This window comes from Pipra filicauda, unplaced genomic scaffold (assembly GCF_003945595.2).
Source record: "Pipra filicauda isolate LSUMZ 115617 unplaced genomic scaffold, ASM394559v2 scaffold391_size691406_pilon, whole genome shotgun sequence".
NCBI classification, from domain to species: Eukaryota; Metazoa; Chordata; class Aves; order Passeriformes; family Pipridae; genus Pipra; species Pipra filicauda.
The window spans coordinates 535,905-551,704 of record NW_024104522.1 but is presented as its reverse complement, the minus strand read 5'-3'; the positions used below and the strand labels follow the sequence as shown (position 1 = coordinate 551,704).

Sequence of the window (15,800 nt, the reverse complement as noted above, 5' to 3'; positions counted from 1 at the left end):
GTATACATGTCTCTCTGTATATGCATGTGTGTGTCTGTGTGTGTGTCTGTATGTATCCATGTGTCTGTCTGTAGCCGTGTGTGTATCCATGTGTCTGTCTGTAGCCGTGTGTCTGTCTGTAGCCGTGTGTGTATCCATGTGTCTGTCTGTAGCCGTGTGTGTATCCATGTGTCTGTCTGTAGCCGTGTGTCTGTCTGTAGCCGTGTGTGTATCCATGTGTCTGTAGCCGTGTGTGTATCCTTGTGTCTGTCTGCATTTGTATCTGTGTTTATGCCTGTGTGTGCCGCGCCCGCCCGTGCCGCCGCGGACCCGCCCGCCCGCGCCTTCCGGCGCCGTGACCCGGCAGTGACGCGGACATGGCGGCTCGCTGAGGCGCGGAGCGGGCCGGGCCCGGGGCGGAGCGCGGCGGAGCGGGCGGTGGCTCCTTGGCCGCACTCTGTTCTCAGAGTTCAGGTGGGAGCGGGTCCGGCCCGCGAGTGCGGGTCTGTGGGTGCCCGCCCGCCGCGGTGTCCGCGCTGATGCTCTGTCCCCTCAGGCTCGGGAGCTGCCGCGCCCCCGCGTCCCCGGCCCGGCCCCGCGGCCCCGCGGGTCACCCAGCCCAAGATGAAGACCGTGCTGATGGTGGCGGAGAAGCCATCCCTGGCGCAATCCATCGCCAAGATCCTCTCGAGAGGTAGGACGGGTGCGGCTGTGCCTGTTGTTGTGCCGGCGGCAGCGGGAGCGTTCCGGAGGCACAGCCCCGCCGGGAGAGGTGTGGGAGCCGCCAGGAAGCGTCTGCGAGGGTTCCCAGGTTTGCTGTCCTTGCAGGGAGGTTAAGAATTACCCTGCTCAGCGACTTGGTTGTCTCAGGGCAGGTGCCACCTGGGACAGGTTGCAGTTCATAAAAGAGCTGGGTGTCCCGTCACATTCTGTTTGGTTTTATATTGTTGTAATGTGTGTTAGTGCATCTGGTTTCTGGAAAGTGCCAATCGGGTAGCAAGTTGCTGTTCTGAGATTTTTGAAGCAATAGTAAAACTTTTGTAAATTACACAGAAAATAAAATTAGTTGATTATAACTGTGCCATCTAGGAAACTGTCTATATTTTTGTAAGGTTTCCTGGTGGGAGGGAAAAGATGGAGGAGATAGTGTATAGTTTAACTAGAAAATGAAATATACTTTAAAAAAGGCCTAAAGTGGTAGTTAACTGAAATGAAAACTTGATCCATAAGTAGACTTTTGTGATCAGGAACAAAGATCTAAGAAAAGGGGAATGTAATGTCACACAAAATAACTCATTTCAATAGCTGTTTAATTTAATCCCATTGGTATTTATGGTTTTATTTTCACAGGAAACATGTCCTCTCGCAAGGGACTGAATGGTGCCTGCTCTGTGCATGAATACACAGGATCCTTTATTGGACAGAGTGCCCACTTCAAGATGACATCTGTGTGTGGTCACGTCATGACTTTGGATTTCATAGGTATTTGTTCATAAGATATTTTAACTGCTGCTAGTACCTTGTAGAGCTGTCAAGGATTCCTAATAGGAAAATACTGATTGTGGAAATAAATGAGAAAGGATTTTCGGGAGAGAAGGAGCAAGAAAAGGAGAACAAAAAGATTGCTTGTGGTCAGCAGTTCTATATTTTTGTTTCTAGTTCTCTTGCATGACTCAGTCATGTTACTTGTCTTTTCTGTGCCTGAATTACATCGCTGGAAAATGAGGGGAGATGAGGCTTAATTTGCCTATCTGGAAAAGTGTTTTGGTACTTAGGATGAAAGATGATTAAAGAACGCAGACCCCAAAAGGAAATTTTCTTAAGCATTATAGTGCATTACTGCAAAACAGAGATCTGGTAAGGATTATGCACAAAGAATCCTGTCACTAACCTGCTCTGAAACGTTGGACTAGTCATGTGACTGTTGTAGTTCTTCTAATTATAATTGCCTCAGAACTTTACTTACACAGTGCTTTAAAGAAGTACAGTTTTGTGTAATTGCTGAGCAATATTGTTGACATTACTTGAGAGAAATGAAAATGAACAAATGCATTGATATGAGCAGATGGCACAGGGCACTTTAGGGCTGAGACATAACTGGCCATGTAATGAACAGTAAAACAGACTACAGCGGTCATGTTATATGTATATATACATGATATATATGTGTATGTATATATAAACAAGGAAATATAGCCCTTCCCCTTGATCAATTGATTGTACAAGAGAAGGTGTTTTAATAGCCCATGTTAAAATTTCTGAAAGATGAACAGTATTTTTTTTCCTTCACATTTCATGTTTCTAAATGATAGATGCAATTCACAGAAAAAGCTAAGGGGACCCTTGATATGCAATAAAGCAAGATTTGTTAGGGTAGAAAATTTTCCATACAAATTTTGAAAGTCAAGTGTTTTGCAAAATAAAGTTGTTTGTTGTTTGTTTGTGGTTTTTTTTTTAATATGTCTTAATATACTTTTGCTTTTCAGGAAAATATAACAGCTGGGACAAGGTGGATCCAGCAGAACTTTTTAGCAAAGCTCCCACAGAAAAGAAAGAAGCTAATCCCAAACTGACCATGGTGAAGTTTTTACAGGTATTCTTTCTTCTGAGTAGTATTTCAGAGAGATCTTTTTCTATGTTCTTAAATTAGGATTTTCTCCCCTGCAAGGAGCAGGTTTTTGTCACAGTTACATCTATTTTTTTTATTTTGCTGGTTCTTATGCTGTCTGAAATCCTTGCCTTGTTAAATTTGCTTTTACCTTTGCCTTCTGAGTTGTTGGATTGTTGATATCCTGCCTTTCAGAATTGTAGAATTAGATGGATGTTTAGTTTCTAACAGCAAGTGCAAGGCAGAGCTTATAAATGCCTTCTTTAAAATAAGTGTGTTGGTTATTGTTCGCCCTTCACACGTCCTGCTGAGAGGAAAGCAGGACTTCGGTTGCTTTTACAAAATAATACGTTGTCTGAAGGGCAAGTGTATGTGGTGAAAAAATTATTTCTGTCAGACAAATTTAGACTTAGCAGTATCTTTATGAACTAGGAAAGTGTTTCTTCAGTTTGTTTGTGTGTTAGGGTTTTTTGGATTTTTTTTTTATATCTGGAAATGAGGGCCCAGAAAGGGAAGGGGCTATGCCTGAGGCTGTGCATGCAGACTGGAGCTGTTTCAGGAGACTTCCACTGCTATAGAGCTATGCTTATTATTTTCATAAAAGCATCTTATATACAGTTTTCTGGTCCCATGGAGTACAGCTTGCTCCTCTCTTTAACCGCTGTTTGGGTACCTGGTGACTTCTTATTACTTCTGGTTAATTCTTGCAATCCTTTTAGCACCGAGTAAATTATCTCCGGAACTTCAAAACAGAGAGGGAAGGTGGGCTGTTTTTGTTGCTGAAGAACTCTGCTAGTTTTTTTCACAGGTGGAGGGAAGAGGCTGTGATTGTATTGTCTTGTGGTTGGATTGTGATAAAGAAGGAGAAAACATCTGTTTTGAAGTAAGATGTCTCTTTTTAAGACATATAATACCGTAATATATTTGTCTGTGACAATACTATCAATGCATTGGTTTATGAGTATACAGTAAAATTCAAACTAAAGGCGTGGAGGGCCTTGGTGGAAAAACTCACGTGCTTTGAACTCTGTAAGATGTCAGTTAAAGAGTAAAAATCGATTTCAGAGTTGTTGCTCATCTGAGATAACAGTCAGGTCTCCTAAATGTTAGAACATTCCAGTGCTTTCAGAGTTGGTCTGTATTACACAGCTGGAGTAGTTATTTTCCTGTCCTTGTAAAACTTCATCTCTGTTAAGCAATTAGATGCTTTAGAGCACCGAGGCTGCTTTTAAGTATAGGCCTTCTGCAAGAATTTGGTTTCTGTATGTAAAAACGTAGAACTAAAACTTTCTTAAGATTTTTTTTTAACATCCTATTTCCAGAAGTCTACACGAAGAGTATTTGTTTGGGGTTTTTTGTTTTTGTTTAAAGAAGCACATTTTATCAAGTAATTCTTTTAAGTTCTTTATATACCATTGTATCATTGCTTGGCCCTAGCAATACGTAGAATAAACCCAGAGAGAAAGTGGTACATGTTCATCAAAAAGTGCTGCAGCTGCACTGGTGAATGTCTTTGTATTTGGCCAACAATAGTGATTTGCTTCCAGTGGTTGCTGTATGGTAAATAAATCCTTCAGTTTTGGTAATCCTTAATGCACTTTCGAGTGGATGGACAAATACTGCTCTGGCCTATCAGTTAGTGTATTGACATGACATCTTGCTGAATTATGTAGTGTCATACAGGCAAATATTTTGTGGAGAGTGTTGGTTTCTTTGTTTCTTTAGAGAGAAAACCTGACTGAACCCTTTATCTTTTAAATAATCTTACTTTCATTAGGTTCTTGATGCTGTTCTTCCTGTCATGAACAAACCTCGTGGCACGGAAAGGTCGATTTACAGAGCTAGATTCAGCTCCATCACTGACACAGACATCTGCAATGCCATGAATCACTTGGGAGAACCCAATCGCAACGAGGCTCTGTCCGTGGATGCCCGTCAGGAGCTGGATCTGAGGATTGGCTGTGCATTCACAAGGTGACAGCACGGATCACAGACGGTTTTATGGAAGGCTAAGGAATGGTTCTGTCCACTCGTGGGTTAACCCCAGCTGGCAGCCAAGCCCCACACAGCCACTCACTGCTTCCACTCCAGTGGGGCAGTGGGAGAGAATCAGAGGTAGAAATGAGAAAACTCATGGGTAGAGAGTAAAGGCAGTTTAATAGGTAAGGTAAAAGCTGCACACACAAGCAAAGCAAAATAAGACATGAATTCACCACTGCCCATGGGCAGGCAGGTGTTCAGCCATCCCCAGGACACCCACAGTGGTGACTTGGGAAGACAAACTCCATCACTCTTAACATTCCCCCCCTTTCTCCTTCTTTCCCCGGCTTTATATGCTGAGCATGGTGTCATATGGTCTGGAATATCCCCTTGGTCAGTTGGGATCAGCTGTCCTGGCTGTGTCCTCTCCCAGCTCGTTTTGCTCCCCCAGTCTGCTCACTGGTGGGGTGGGGTGAGAGGTAGGAAAGGCCTTGACTCTGCGAGCCCTGCTCAGCAATAGTGAAAACATCCCTGAATTATCAACACTGTTCTCAGCACAAATCCAAAGCACAACTCTGTACCAGCCTCTATGAAGAAGATTAACTCTACCACAGCCTAACGCAGGACACCCCAGAATACGTCTCAGAACTCTACTGGCTGATTCTGTTCAGCCCCAAACTGAACAATTTTATGCACAGACAAATAAAAAGAATGAAAAGGTTGTGTGTGGACTTACCTGAACTGGGTAAAGTACTATTGGCAAATGTGATATGATTTTATGCTATAACGTTCTCTCACATTTCTTTGGGAATAAACAGGATTCAGTGAGGCAAAGTGATTGTGACTTAATTAGCTGTAAGAAATGGTGTTTCTCAGAATGCTTTTTTCCTAGTGCCTGAATGCTTTTATAGATTTCTCGTATTTGTGTGTGTATGTTAATGAAAATTTTTTCATGGGAATGAGGATATTAATATACTTGTTCCTAGTCTGTTTTTTTTTTTCTCCCCTCTCTTAGGTTTCAGACTAAATATTTTCAGGGGAAATATGGGAATTTAGACAGTTCCCTCATCTCCTTTGGGCCATGTCAGACCCCAACACTTGGATTCTGTGTTGAACGGCATGACAAAATCCAGTCATTTAAGCCTGAGACTTACTGGGTGTTGCAAGCTAAAGTAAGTGTTACAGTACTTGTTTATATATGAGGACATATATTTTTACAAAAAAAATGCATTTGTATTTTCATTTCATTCATTCATAAATTTGAAGCTGCTGACGAGAATTCACAATGCCTATAGTTTACTCATGTGCTCTCATTCTGTTCACATGTGTCACCACTCTCAAGAACAGATTCCAGGATGTCAGTTTTGTATTAAAGTGGCTATTGTCTACTGCTTATAAGAATTCTTCAGTGCTGATCGTCTAAGCTTAGATTCAGCCAAAAAGACTACTTAAAATGGTTTTCTTTTGTTCCCTGGGGTCCTTGGACTGACTGTTGTTAATCTGAATTCAGGAATTAATTAGGCTGCGAACAAACATTGGCATTACTGAGTGTTAGAATTTTAAAGCAAATAAAATGCTCATTGTGTTAACTGGCAACTGAATCCTCAGAGTACTTTGGCGGCTTAGAGCAGTTTTACAGCCTCGCTGCTGTCCAAGCTCTGAGAGCAAACCAACAGCTTGTGATCACAGGGATTTTTTTAAACAAATAAGGGATGCATGGTAAAAAGTTGCCATTTTTAGATTTTAAAGGTAAAAAAAAAAAAAGACGAAATTGGGTGTCTACTGTCATCTCTTCTGATGTGTCTCATGTCATGCTAGGAAATGCTTGGTGCCTGTTTTCAGGGAATGTTGTACTCTCTTGTATTGGTTGCTTCATACTAATTTTTGTATATGGGACTTAGAACATGACTTAGTTACAGTTTAATACAAATGATTGATTTTGCTAAATCAAAATGGTAAACTTTGAATTTCTGCCCACTTCAGCCTTTACTGTTCTCTCTAAACAAGGATAGTATTTTAGTTCACTGCAGGAATAGTTACAGTCACTCTCCAGCCCCCAGAACTCGAAGTGCTCTACCTTTCTCAAAAGCCCCTGTGAAAAGGAGCAGAACTGTGTGTTTGAATCACTTATCGTAGTGTGAGTTTGTCCTAAATTTGTCCTAACAAATCATTTATGTCCTAGGATTTGCTTGCTGGATTATTGTTGGGAATATGCATTCTCACACTTCCAGTAGTAGAGTTGGTGGGAATTGATTTTTTTTTATTGTGTCCAATAGGTGAACCCTGAAAAAGAAAGTTCTCTCACTTTAGATTGGGATAGAGTGAGAGTGTTTGATCGTGAAGTTGCTCAAATGTTCCTGAATATAACAAAGATGTCAAAAGAAGCAAGGGTAAGAATATTTACCAAGTGTCAGTAGACCCATATTTCACATTAATATTTCATTTGCTGCATATTGAGGATTTTTGTTTGTCTTTGTTACAGAGTGCAGAGTATATGTATCTTGTTTTTTACTTCGTTCAGCTTTGTGTGAATGAGAATAAAAAGCAAGAGATTTTTTTGTTGTAGTTCGTATGCTGATGTGGTCATCTCAGCAGAAGCCTCTTCTTAATACTGACTTTAGAAGTGATCATCACTCCTGATAGGAACTCTTCATTACTAGACCTGCTAGGAAATACTGTTCAGATCTCTCCAAGCTGACCTCTTATTTCCCATGGGACATTGTACAAATCAGAGTTTAATTATGTGTAGGGCAATATTCCTGCAGTTAAATTTTTAATCATGTGTATGGTACAGTCTTTATAGCCAATTAACTTATAGCTCTGCTCTATTCAATATTTGTTTGACAATATGTTTGGATTTCAGTGCTTTTAGACATCGAGGTTCAAAGACTGCTTGGAGCTTTTAAAAATCTGGATCCTTATAGTTAGGGCCATGAGCACTAAGTCCTTGTAGCACTGAAAGTATGTGCTGCTGAGGTAAATGGGAAGTAAAGACAGCAATAGGCTGCCTTGCTGCTTTCCCAGTTATAGACCTGATCTAGTCTTTAGCACAAAGGATCCTTAGGACTTTAACTTTGGAACTTGGTAAAATTATCTCCAGTCAGATTTTCTAAAGTAAAAATATATTAGTGGCTTGTTTTAAGAAAACAAGGCAGATACAAGAGTAGACAATGGTAGGTATGATATGTGTTTATAGTCATGATTGAAATCATACATTTACCAGTTAGGAAACTTCAGAACTTTTACTGGGAAAATGCTGTTTTCTAGGTAGAATCTGTGAGTAAAAAAGAGAAGGTGAAGCAGAGACCACTGGCTCTGAACACGGTAGAAATGCTACGAGTGGCCAGTGCTGCTTTAGGTATGTGCAAAGTTCAGATTTTCACACTGTTTTAAAGCAAAATATTTTGGCCTTGCAAATGAAATAATCAAGGACATATCAAATGTAGTTCGATACTTTCCTCTCCTTATAATAGATCATTTAGATCATTATAGATCAGTTCTGGGCCCCTCAGTTCAGGGCCCCTCAGTTCAGGAAGGATATTGAGGTCCTGGAGCAGGTCCAGAGAAGAGCAACAAGGCTGGTGAAGGGACTCGAGCACAAGTCCTACGAGGAGAGGCTGAGGGAGCTGGGGCTGTTCAGCCTGGAGAAGAGGAGGCTCAGGGGAGACCTCATCCCTCTCTACAACTCCCTGACAGGAGGGTGTAGCCAGGTGGGGATTGGTCTCTTCTCCCAGGCACCTGTCAGTAAGACAAGAGGGCATGGTCTTAAGCTGTGACAGGGGAGGTTTAGGTTAGACATTAGGAAGAAATTCTTTACAGAGAAGGTAATCTGGCATTGGAATGGGCTGCCCAGGGAAGTGGTGGATTCTCCGTCCCTGGAGGTTTTTAAGATGAGACTGGATGTGGCATCAGTGCCATGGTCTAATAACCACAGCAGTGTTGGATCAAGGGTTGGACTTGATGATCTCAGAGGTCCTTTCCAACCTGGCTGATTCCATGATTCTATGATTTTGGGAAAAGGATGAAGTTTAGAAAGCTTGTCAAAAGTGAAACGTTTGGGAAGATCAAGGTGACAGAATACAGAAAGAACAAGCTGTGATTTATTTGGGTGTTTGGATAAGGTATATTTTAAGATGCAGCAAACCATAATCACAGTGAATGTGTAGATGATTTTTGTTTTGTCCTATCCCATCTTAGGAATGGGTCCACAACATGCCATGCAAATAGCAGAGCGTCTTTATACTCAGGGTTATATTAGCTACCCTCGAACAGAAACCACCCATTACCCAGAAAACTTTGACTTGAAAGGATGTCTGAGACAACAAGCCAATAATCCTTACTGGGCAGAAACTGTGAGTACATGAAGCAAAACCTGTACTAGCATCATTCGCTAGTGTGTGTTTAGAATAAATCTTATTTGGTGTATTAAAACCCTTAGGCCTTCGGAAATGATAAATATCTCTAATTGCTTTTGTTTATGGATGTTGTATTGTTATGGTTTGGATCTGAGTAAGCAATTTCTTCACCCAGGTAAATGCATTGCTATCAGAAGGCATTAATCATCCAAGGAAAGGCCATGATGCAGGAGACCATCCTCCCATCACCCCAATGAGAGCTGCAACAGAAGCAGAATTAGGTACAGGCAAATTCAGTCGTGTTGGGACACTGTGTGAAGAAATTAGTTCGTCGAGGTGTAGGTGCCAGTTTGAAACTCTCTGAGTTTCAACAGAAAATAAAATTCTTTGAATGGCAGGAAATGAAGAGAGAGCAAACTTGATCCTCAGTAAAACTTCTGGTGACAGTGAAGTTCAGAGCTGCTCTGCTCTTTGGTAGTTGATCCTCAGGACTATAGTATTGCTAAGAAAAAAACAACTTAATGCCTACTTTTCTAGGAGAAATTTGCCCCAGAATAGTAGCTTCCAAGTATGGAAACATTACTGTATTTTTGTGCTTGTAAGCCAAACTTGAACTGCATTTTAATTTAGTCTGTATGGTTTCTGGGTTTTATATTAAAATATAACATTTGACTTTTTGTACACTGTGCTCCCTCTAAAGAGGACTTTAAGGTTCTAAGTGTAGTGAATGAATTGTATTGTTTATTAAGAATAGCTAGGATGGTTGTAGAAAACCGATACCTGTGGTGAAATTACCTCTGATAAAAAATAAATGCTTTAAAATTTTAAGTAATTGTACGGGCTACTGAATGGCTGTTTTTCTTTAAACACAGCAAGACAAAATATGCAAAGCACAGGACTAAGAACTAGGAGTTGTTCATAGCAGTGTAACCTTTCAAATATTCCACTTCCTATATGTAGATTGTGAATAATGAAACTTTGTTTTGCAAATCAATGTGTATTAGTGTTAATAAGTATTATTTTAGAGTGATCTCTTTAAGCTGCCCAGAGTGGCAGTTGCCACCAGAATCACATTTTATGGTTTACGTTATAATGTGGTCTCTAGGGGCACTAAGCAGTAGAAAATTTTGGTTTTGTTCATATGTCTTTATTTTAGCAAAAATAGAAAAGTCTTTCCTACTTTGCCCTCTCATTCAAACACATTGCAAAACTGGGAGAGGGGCTGCTAAATTGGCAGTTCTTCTGCAAGTGCATCTGCAGCTCCTGCCTGTGACATAGGCAGGAAATTTTAAAGGGGAACTGGACAGACTTTTGAATGTTACTTTCTTTTAGCTGCCAGTTTTTCCTGTGATACCTGTAGGAAACTGGTACTTTGTAGAGTAGATTCTATGTGAATCTGCAGGACTGGAGTTCCATGGCTGAGGTGTTGTAATCCCCAGGTGGAGACGGGTGGCGGCTCTACGAGTACATAACTCGGCACTTCATTGCCACTGTCAGTGCTGACTGCAAGTACCTGCAAACCACCATTGCCTTCAGTATTGGCCCTGAACGATTCACCTGTGTTGGAAAGGTGGTAACTTCACCAGGTAAAACTAATCAGGAGTAAGTAGTTGGCTACAGATTTAATTTTTTTTCCCATTGATACACTGAAAGTATATAAAAGTGGAACATTGGGGACAACTGCAATTTTGAAGACATTTTTTGGTCTGTCAAAACCAGAGACCAAATCTTGTCTTCATTTCCATACTGCAATTATGATAGGAAAAGTCTTATTTTTCATGTAGTAGTCTCAAAGATTTAATGCCACATTTGCCATTGTGAAGACCAGCCTTTTTGCAGACAGTAAATGCCTTGTGGGAGATAAATTACACAAAGGCAGATTTTTTTCTTGGGCCTCTGTAAAAAGAATGTAGCACTAGTACTGAGATTTTTATGGTAAACTGGCCTAATAGTCCTTATTGCATTAATATGACTTCCTATCTGTATTTCCTTTTTAAGAAACTCTTCCCATCATTCTGGCACTGTGCTTTCATTCATGTAAACTATTTGCTTTTTTCAGTCATCAGACTGATTGAAGTCACACAAAAAATATATCTGATGTGGCGTAGTGAGAGATACTGTCTTGAGATTCTGTATTTCCTCAGCATTCCTGACCTCACATATTTTCTGCTTGGTATGGCAGACACTCATAACTTTGATCTGTAAAATGCAGTCCATGTTAAAACTAGAAACATATACCTTGACTTTCTGAAAGCTGTGGAGATAAGCCCTCATTGCTTGTTTCTGTCTTTCTTTACCTCCAGGGTTCACAGAAATTATGCCGTGGCACAGCATCCCATTAGAAGAGAGCCTTCCCTGCTGTGAGAAGGGAGATCTTTTTCCAATTGGTGAAATAAAGTTGCTGGAAAAGCAAACCAGTCCCCCTGATTACCTGACAGAAGCAGAACTGATCACTCTGATGGAAAAGCATGGCATTGGTAGGAACTTGTTAAACTTACATCATCCTGTAATACACCCACCAAGAGTGCAAAGAGTCACAATTGCTCCTCTGCACCCTCTCTGTCAGTAATGACACCTCATCATGCATTTGGGTAGATGCAGTGATAATCTCTTCCCCTTCAAACCACAGTGCCTGTAGCTCCTCTCAGCAGATGGTAGATTGTTTCTTCCCCCACGCTCCTTTCCCTTTCTCATCCTTATTTTCAGTAGTTTCTGGCCAAAGGTTTCCTGCGAAAGCAATATCCTTTCATAACAAATCCTTGTCACTTCTCTGTCTGAAAGAGCTGATGTGTGGAGAAGGAAGCACCTCCCCATTCTTAGGAATGATTTCTTGTCTTTACAGCTTGCTTCAGCTTTGCTGTCTTCAGTAATCCTTCTATATCTTATTATACCATTTACCACAATGCTACTTTTCTTTATCAATCTGACTTGTTTCCTTTGAGGTATTTTTATGAAGTTTGTCCAGTTAGAGCAAACATAGCCTCTTACTCCACCGTGTTTTTCCAGAATAAATGATTGTGAGAATAAGTGTCTTCCCAATAGTAATTCCTTGGAAGAAATGAAAGGATTAAGGTTAAGACATATGTTTCAGACTTCTAAGAACTGCAAAGGAACATCAGAGTTACTGGAGAGAGAGTAGCTACGCACTGGAAGTTGGGTAACAGTAAGAAGGTATCTGAATTTTAAGCCGTCTTAGGAGCCCTACAATTTGACATTAAACTGGAGAAGTCAGAAGTGAGTAATTTGATGACAACTCTGTCTTGTTCAAGATGGATCTTTTGTTTTCCTTTGTGTGCCAGGAACTGATGCCAGTATTCCAGTCCACATTAACAACATTTGCCAGCGAAACTATGTCACAGTGGAGAGTGGTCGGAGACTAAAGCCTACAAACCTTGGCATTGTTCTGGTTCATGGTTATTACAAAATAGGTCAGTTAAATACTCTTCCCTTTCCATTCTCTTGCCTTCTTTTCCCTTCACTATCTCAAGGGCTCTTGTCATTGTGTAAGTAGCATTTCTGTCTCAAAACAGTGTATCCAGGAAAGTATTACTAACCAAAGACTATAATAATTAAAACTTGTGTGTTTATTTTGATGACAGTTTCCTACCTCCGTTTTTAACCTTGCATTGCTGCTGTCTCTGGTTTTCTGTTAGATGCAGAATTGGTTCTCCCTACGATCCGCAGTGCTGTAGAGAAGCAACTCAACTTAATAGCTCTGGGTAAAGCAAATTATCATCAGGTCCTGGAGCACACCCTTGACATTTTCAAAAGGAAATTTCACTATTTTGTGGATTCTATTGCAGGTAAAACTTTTTACATGCAGAGTTCCCTACAATTATTTGATTGTTGCATAGAAAATACTTATATATTAGGTTCCTTTCAAAGTTTTAGGCTTTCTGAAAAGTCCTACCAGGACTGGAAGTTTCAAAGTAAGTTGCTCTCCAAAGGGAAATGGACTGAATCCTGTCTCCAAAACTCTACTGCAGATTTATTTTGTGTCTGTGTAGTGGTGAGTTTTTGAAAACTTGAGACTAACTGAACCTAGGGTTTATGCATGCTCAGTGCAAAACGCAGTGTATTTAAAATGTCTTTGTAAACAAGGAAGGGCATTGTGAATAAAATACTTTAATTCTGACTTCTTGACAGGTCTTGTAGATGATTTTGTTCAAGTTTCCTCTTCAAAACTAGAATTCTAACATAAATGGGATTATTTCTTTTGCAGGTATGGATGAACTGATGGAAGTTTCTTTTTCACCCTTGGCTGCCACGGGAAAACCCCTTTCCCGCTGTGGTAAATGCCATCGTTTCATGAAGTATATTCAGGTAAGTTTACTTCATACTTTGAATTTCACTTGCTGGGGGCAGGGCATTGAGTAGAAACTCTTTTTCTATTATTGAATTTGGGTTAAAATGTTGTTCTCAAAGCACGTTTCTGAAACAAAATGCCTGATGGAGTTTTTCCATGGGGAACAAATCAGAAAGCAGCTCCAGCTGGATGTACTGCAAGTTGTAAAGAAGTTATTCAGAAGACTTGTGTTCTGTTTCCAGGCCAAGCCGAGTCGCCTGCACTGCTCCCACTGTGATGACACCTACAGTCTCCCACAGAACGGTACCATTAAACTCTATAAAGAGCTGCGTTGTCCCCTAGATGACTTTGAGCTGGTGCTGTGGTCATCTGGATCCAGAGGAAAGAGCTATCCACTGTGTCCATACTGTTACAACCATCCTCCTTTCAGGGACATGAAAAAAGGTAGGAATTCTGTAAACATGCAGATATCACCCACACTTGAATTAATCAGGTACAGTCCCTACAATGTGCTTTTTAGGAGTTCTAAAATCAGCGTTGCTTAGTAAGAAAGTGCCGTTCAAATTAGATTCTGGATACCTAAAATTCACATCAAACTTACCAAAATTTACTAGTTAATTAATTTTTTACAATTTTTTTCTTTATAAAAGAAATTAATTTACCTGCAGGCACTGTAGGTGACCTTCAGAACACTCAGCATGCAGTGAAAGACACAGATTCTGACACCTTGCAAATTGGAGTAGGCTTAGGTAGGACTTTAGATGAAGACCAGGTCTTGAGAATGTTATGATACTGAGTTAAATGATGTGTCAAAAGCTGTTGAAGGATATAAGAAGGGGTTAAAGTTACAGTTACTTTGGTAGCTGTGAGACAAAAAGTTACTTAAAGTAGTGCATCGAAGCTCTGAGTAACAGGAGCTTTTCGGCATATATTTTATTATCATCTTTTAATTAAAAATGTCTTGGACTACCAGTGAGTAGTTCAAATATAAAGTGGTAGTTAGCTAGAAGCCATGCATTTAATTGAAAATGTAATTAGTTTTCACTAATTTCATCACTCGTGTCTAAACTGCCTGTAGTGTACGGTGACAGTATCTGGCAACTCTGAAAGTCATTATAGAGAAATTTTTGAAAAAGGGATTATTCTGAATGTGTGAAGAGGCAAGTTGCTATTTTGGGAACAGTTTCATTCTTTAGTGATTTCGAAAACATATAATATACTAAGTTTTTTGACTTCTGTGTCTCACTTCCTCCAAACTGTGTAGTGTGAGTAGTGCAATGGGTTCCTTGTGGTATAGTTTTACTCTTCTCCTGCTAGGAATGGGCTGTAATGAATGCACCCACCCCACGTGCCAGCATTCCCTTAGCATGCTTGGAATTGGGCAGTGCGTCGAGTGTGAGAATGGGGTCCTGGTGCTGGACTCAACGTCGGGGCCCAAGTGGAAGATGGCCTGCAACAAGTGCAACGTCGTCGTGCACTTCTTTGAGAACGCCCACAAGGTGCGGGTGTCGCCGGAGACCTGCGACCTGTGTGAGGCTGGGCTCGTGGACGTGGATTTTAACAAAGCCAAGTCTCCTCTACCCGGTGATGAGACCCAGCACTCCGGCTGCGTGTTCTGTGACCCTGTGTTCCAAGATCTGGTAGAGCTGAAACATGCAGCCATGAGGCACCCCATGCACCGAGGGGGACAAGGGAAAAGGCAAGGGCGCGGAAGGGGGAAAAGCCGGAGACCTGGAGGAAGGGTCAACCCAAAGAAACCCAAGGACAAAATGGCAGCTCTGGCTGCTTACTTTGTGTAATGGCCACACAACAGTAAAATAAACTTCATACAAAAATTTGTTTCTCTTGGAGGTCATTTTTAAGTGTTTTTAATCTTCACTGCTTTCCTGTTCTTAGAACAGTTAGAACACCATAAGTTGTTGTATGCCTTGATTTAATCTTAAAACAAATTTTTCTGGATGATCCATTAGTAACTGAGTAAACCTTTAAGCTTTTGATTGGGATTCATTGATAAAAATAGAGCTCACAAACAATAGGGACACTCAAGGAGTCTACATGGACTGTTACCTGTGGCTGGTAGAAGGGAAATGAAATTTCTCTCTTCTGTCATTTCTGGTTCCTTTGTCAGCAATACAAGTGCCAGGAATATAAGAACTGATTAAGATCAGTGTTATGCTGCTGTAGTCTTTAAGTGTGGCATGCGACTTGCTTCATCTGACTTTGAGTCTTCAAAAATAATAAATGACTAGTAGTTGTCAGATTTTTAAATTACATCTGCAATAGCAAGAGCACTACTTCAAATCTGTCACTCTGCTTCATAAGTGAATAATGCTGAGACCTGCAAGATGGAGATTATAAATGTGAAAGTGAATATCTGCCTTGAGCAGCGATTCCCAACTTACAACCTGTGCAGCCAAGTTAGTATCTTCTGTCAATGGGGCCCAGTTAAATGAGATCTTCTGCTGCTGGAGGACAGACTGAGTACCCCTGCGCTTCTTTTCCTCTGTGGTCACACAGCAGATCATACCTGATGAAATACAGCTTGTACTGTCTGTTCCCCAAATTATCATTT

General features: G+C 40.7%; 1 protein-coding gene across 2 annotated transcripts; it reads left to right on the top strand.

Moving 5' to 3' along the window:
* The first annotated feature begins 254 nt into the window (after nucleotides 1-254).
* On the top strand, nucleotides 255-15,486 carry TOP3B (DNA topoisomerase III beta). 2 transcript variants are annotated; one of them, XM_027733128.2, is made up of 18 exons: nucleotides 255-453; nucleotides 536-673; nucleotides 1,330-1,461; nucleotides 2,466-2,572; nucleotides 3,396-3,470; nucleotides 4,365-4,561; nucleotides 5,583-5,739; nucleotides 6,844-6,957; nucleotides 7,835-7,925; nucleotides 8,765-8,919; nucleotides 9,098-9,203; nucleotides 10,362-10,508; nucleotides 11,226-11,399; nucleotides 12,222-12,350; nucleotides 12,576-12,725; nucleotides 13,145-13,245; nucleotides 13,471-13,672; nucleotides 14,546-15,486. In XM_027733128.2, exons 2-18 carry the CDS (start codon nucleotides 604-606, stop codon nucleotides 15,025-15,027), a joined length of 2,589 nt encoding a protein of 862 aa, XP_027588929.1. In that variant the 5' UTR covers nucleotides 255-453; nucleotides 536-603; the 3' UTR covers nucleotides 15,028-15,486. The 2 variants fall into 2 exon arrangements, with proteins under 2 accessions (XP_027588929.1, XP_027588930.1); XM_027733129.2 differs by lacking the exon at nucleotides 255-453 and having other exon boundaries at nucleotides 479-673; nucleotides 14,546-15,038.
* Nucleotides 15,487-15,800: the final 314 nt, after the last annotated feature.

What these genes read in the sequence shown, in the direction of transcription:
- TOP3B (XM_027733128.2), top strand. Translation starts at nt 604, where the DNA reads ATGAAGACCGTGCTGATGGTGGCGGAGAAGCCATCCCTGGCGCAATCC. An exon ending in GATGGAAAAGCATGGCATTG is followed by an intron (nt 11,400 to 12,221) that starts GTAGGAACTTGT and finishes TTTGTGTGCCAG; the next exon opens with GAACTGATGCCAGTATTCCA. An exon ending in GTTTCATGAAGTATATTCAG is followed by an intron (nt 13,246 to 13,470) that starts GTAAGTTTACTT and finishes TTCTGTTTCCAG; the next exon opens with GCCAAGCCGAGTCGCCTGCA.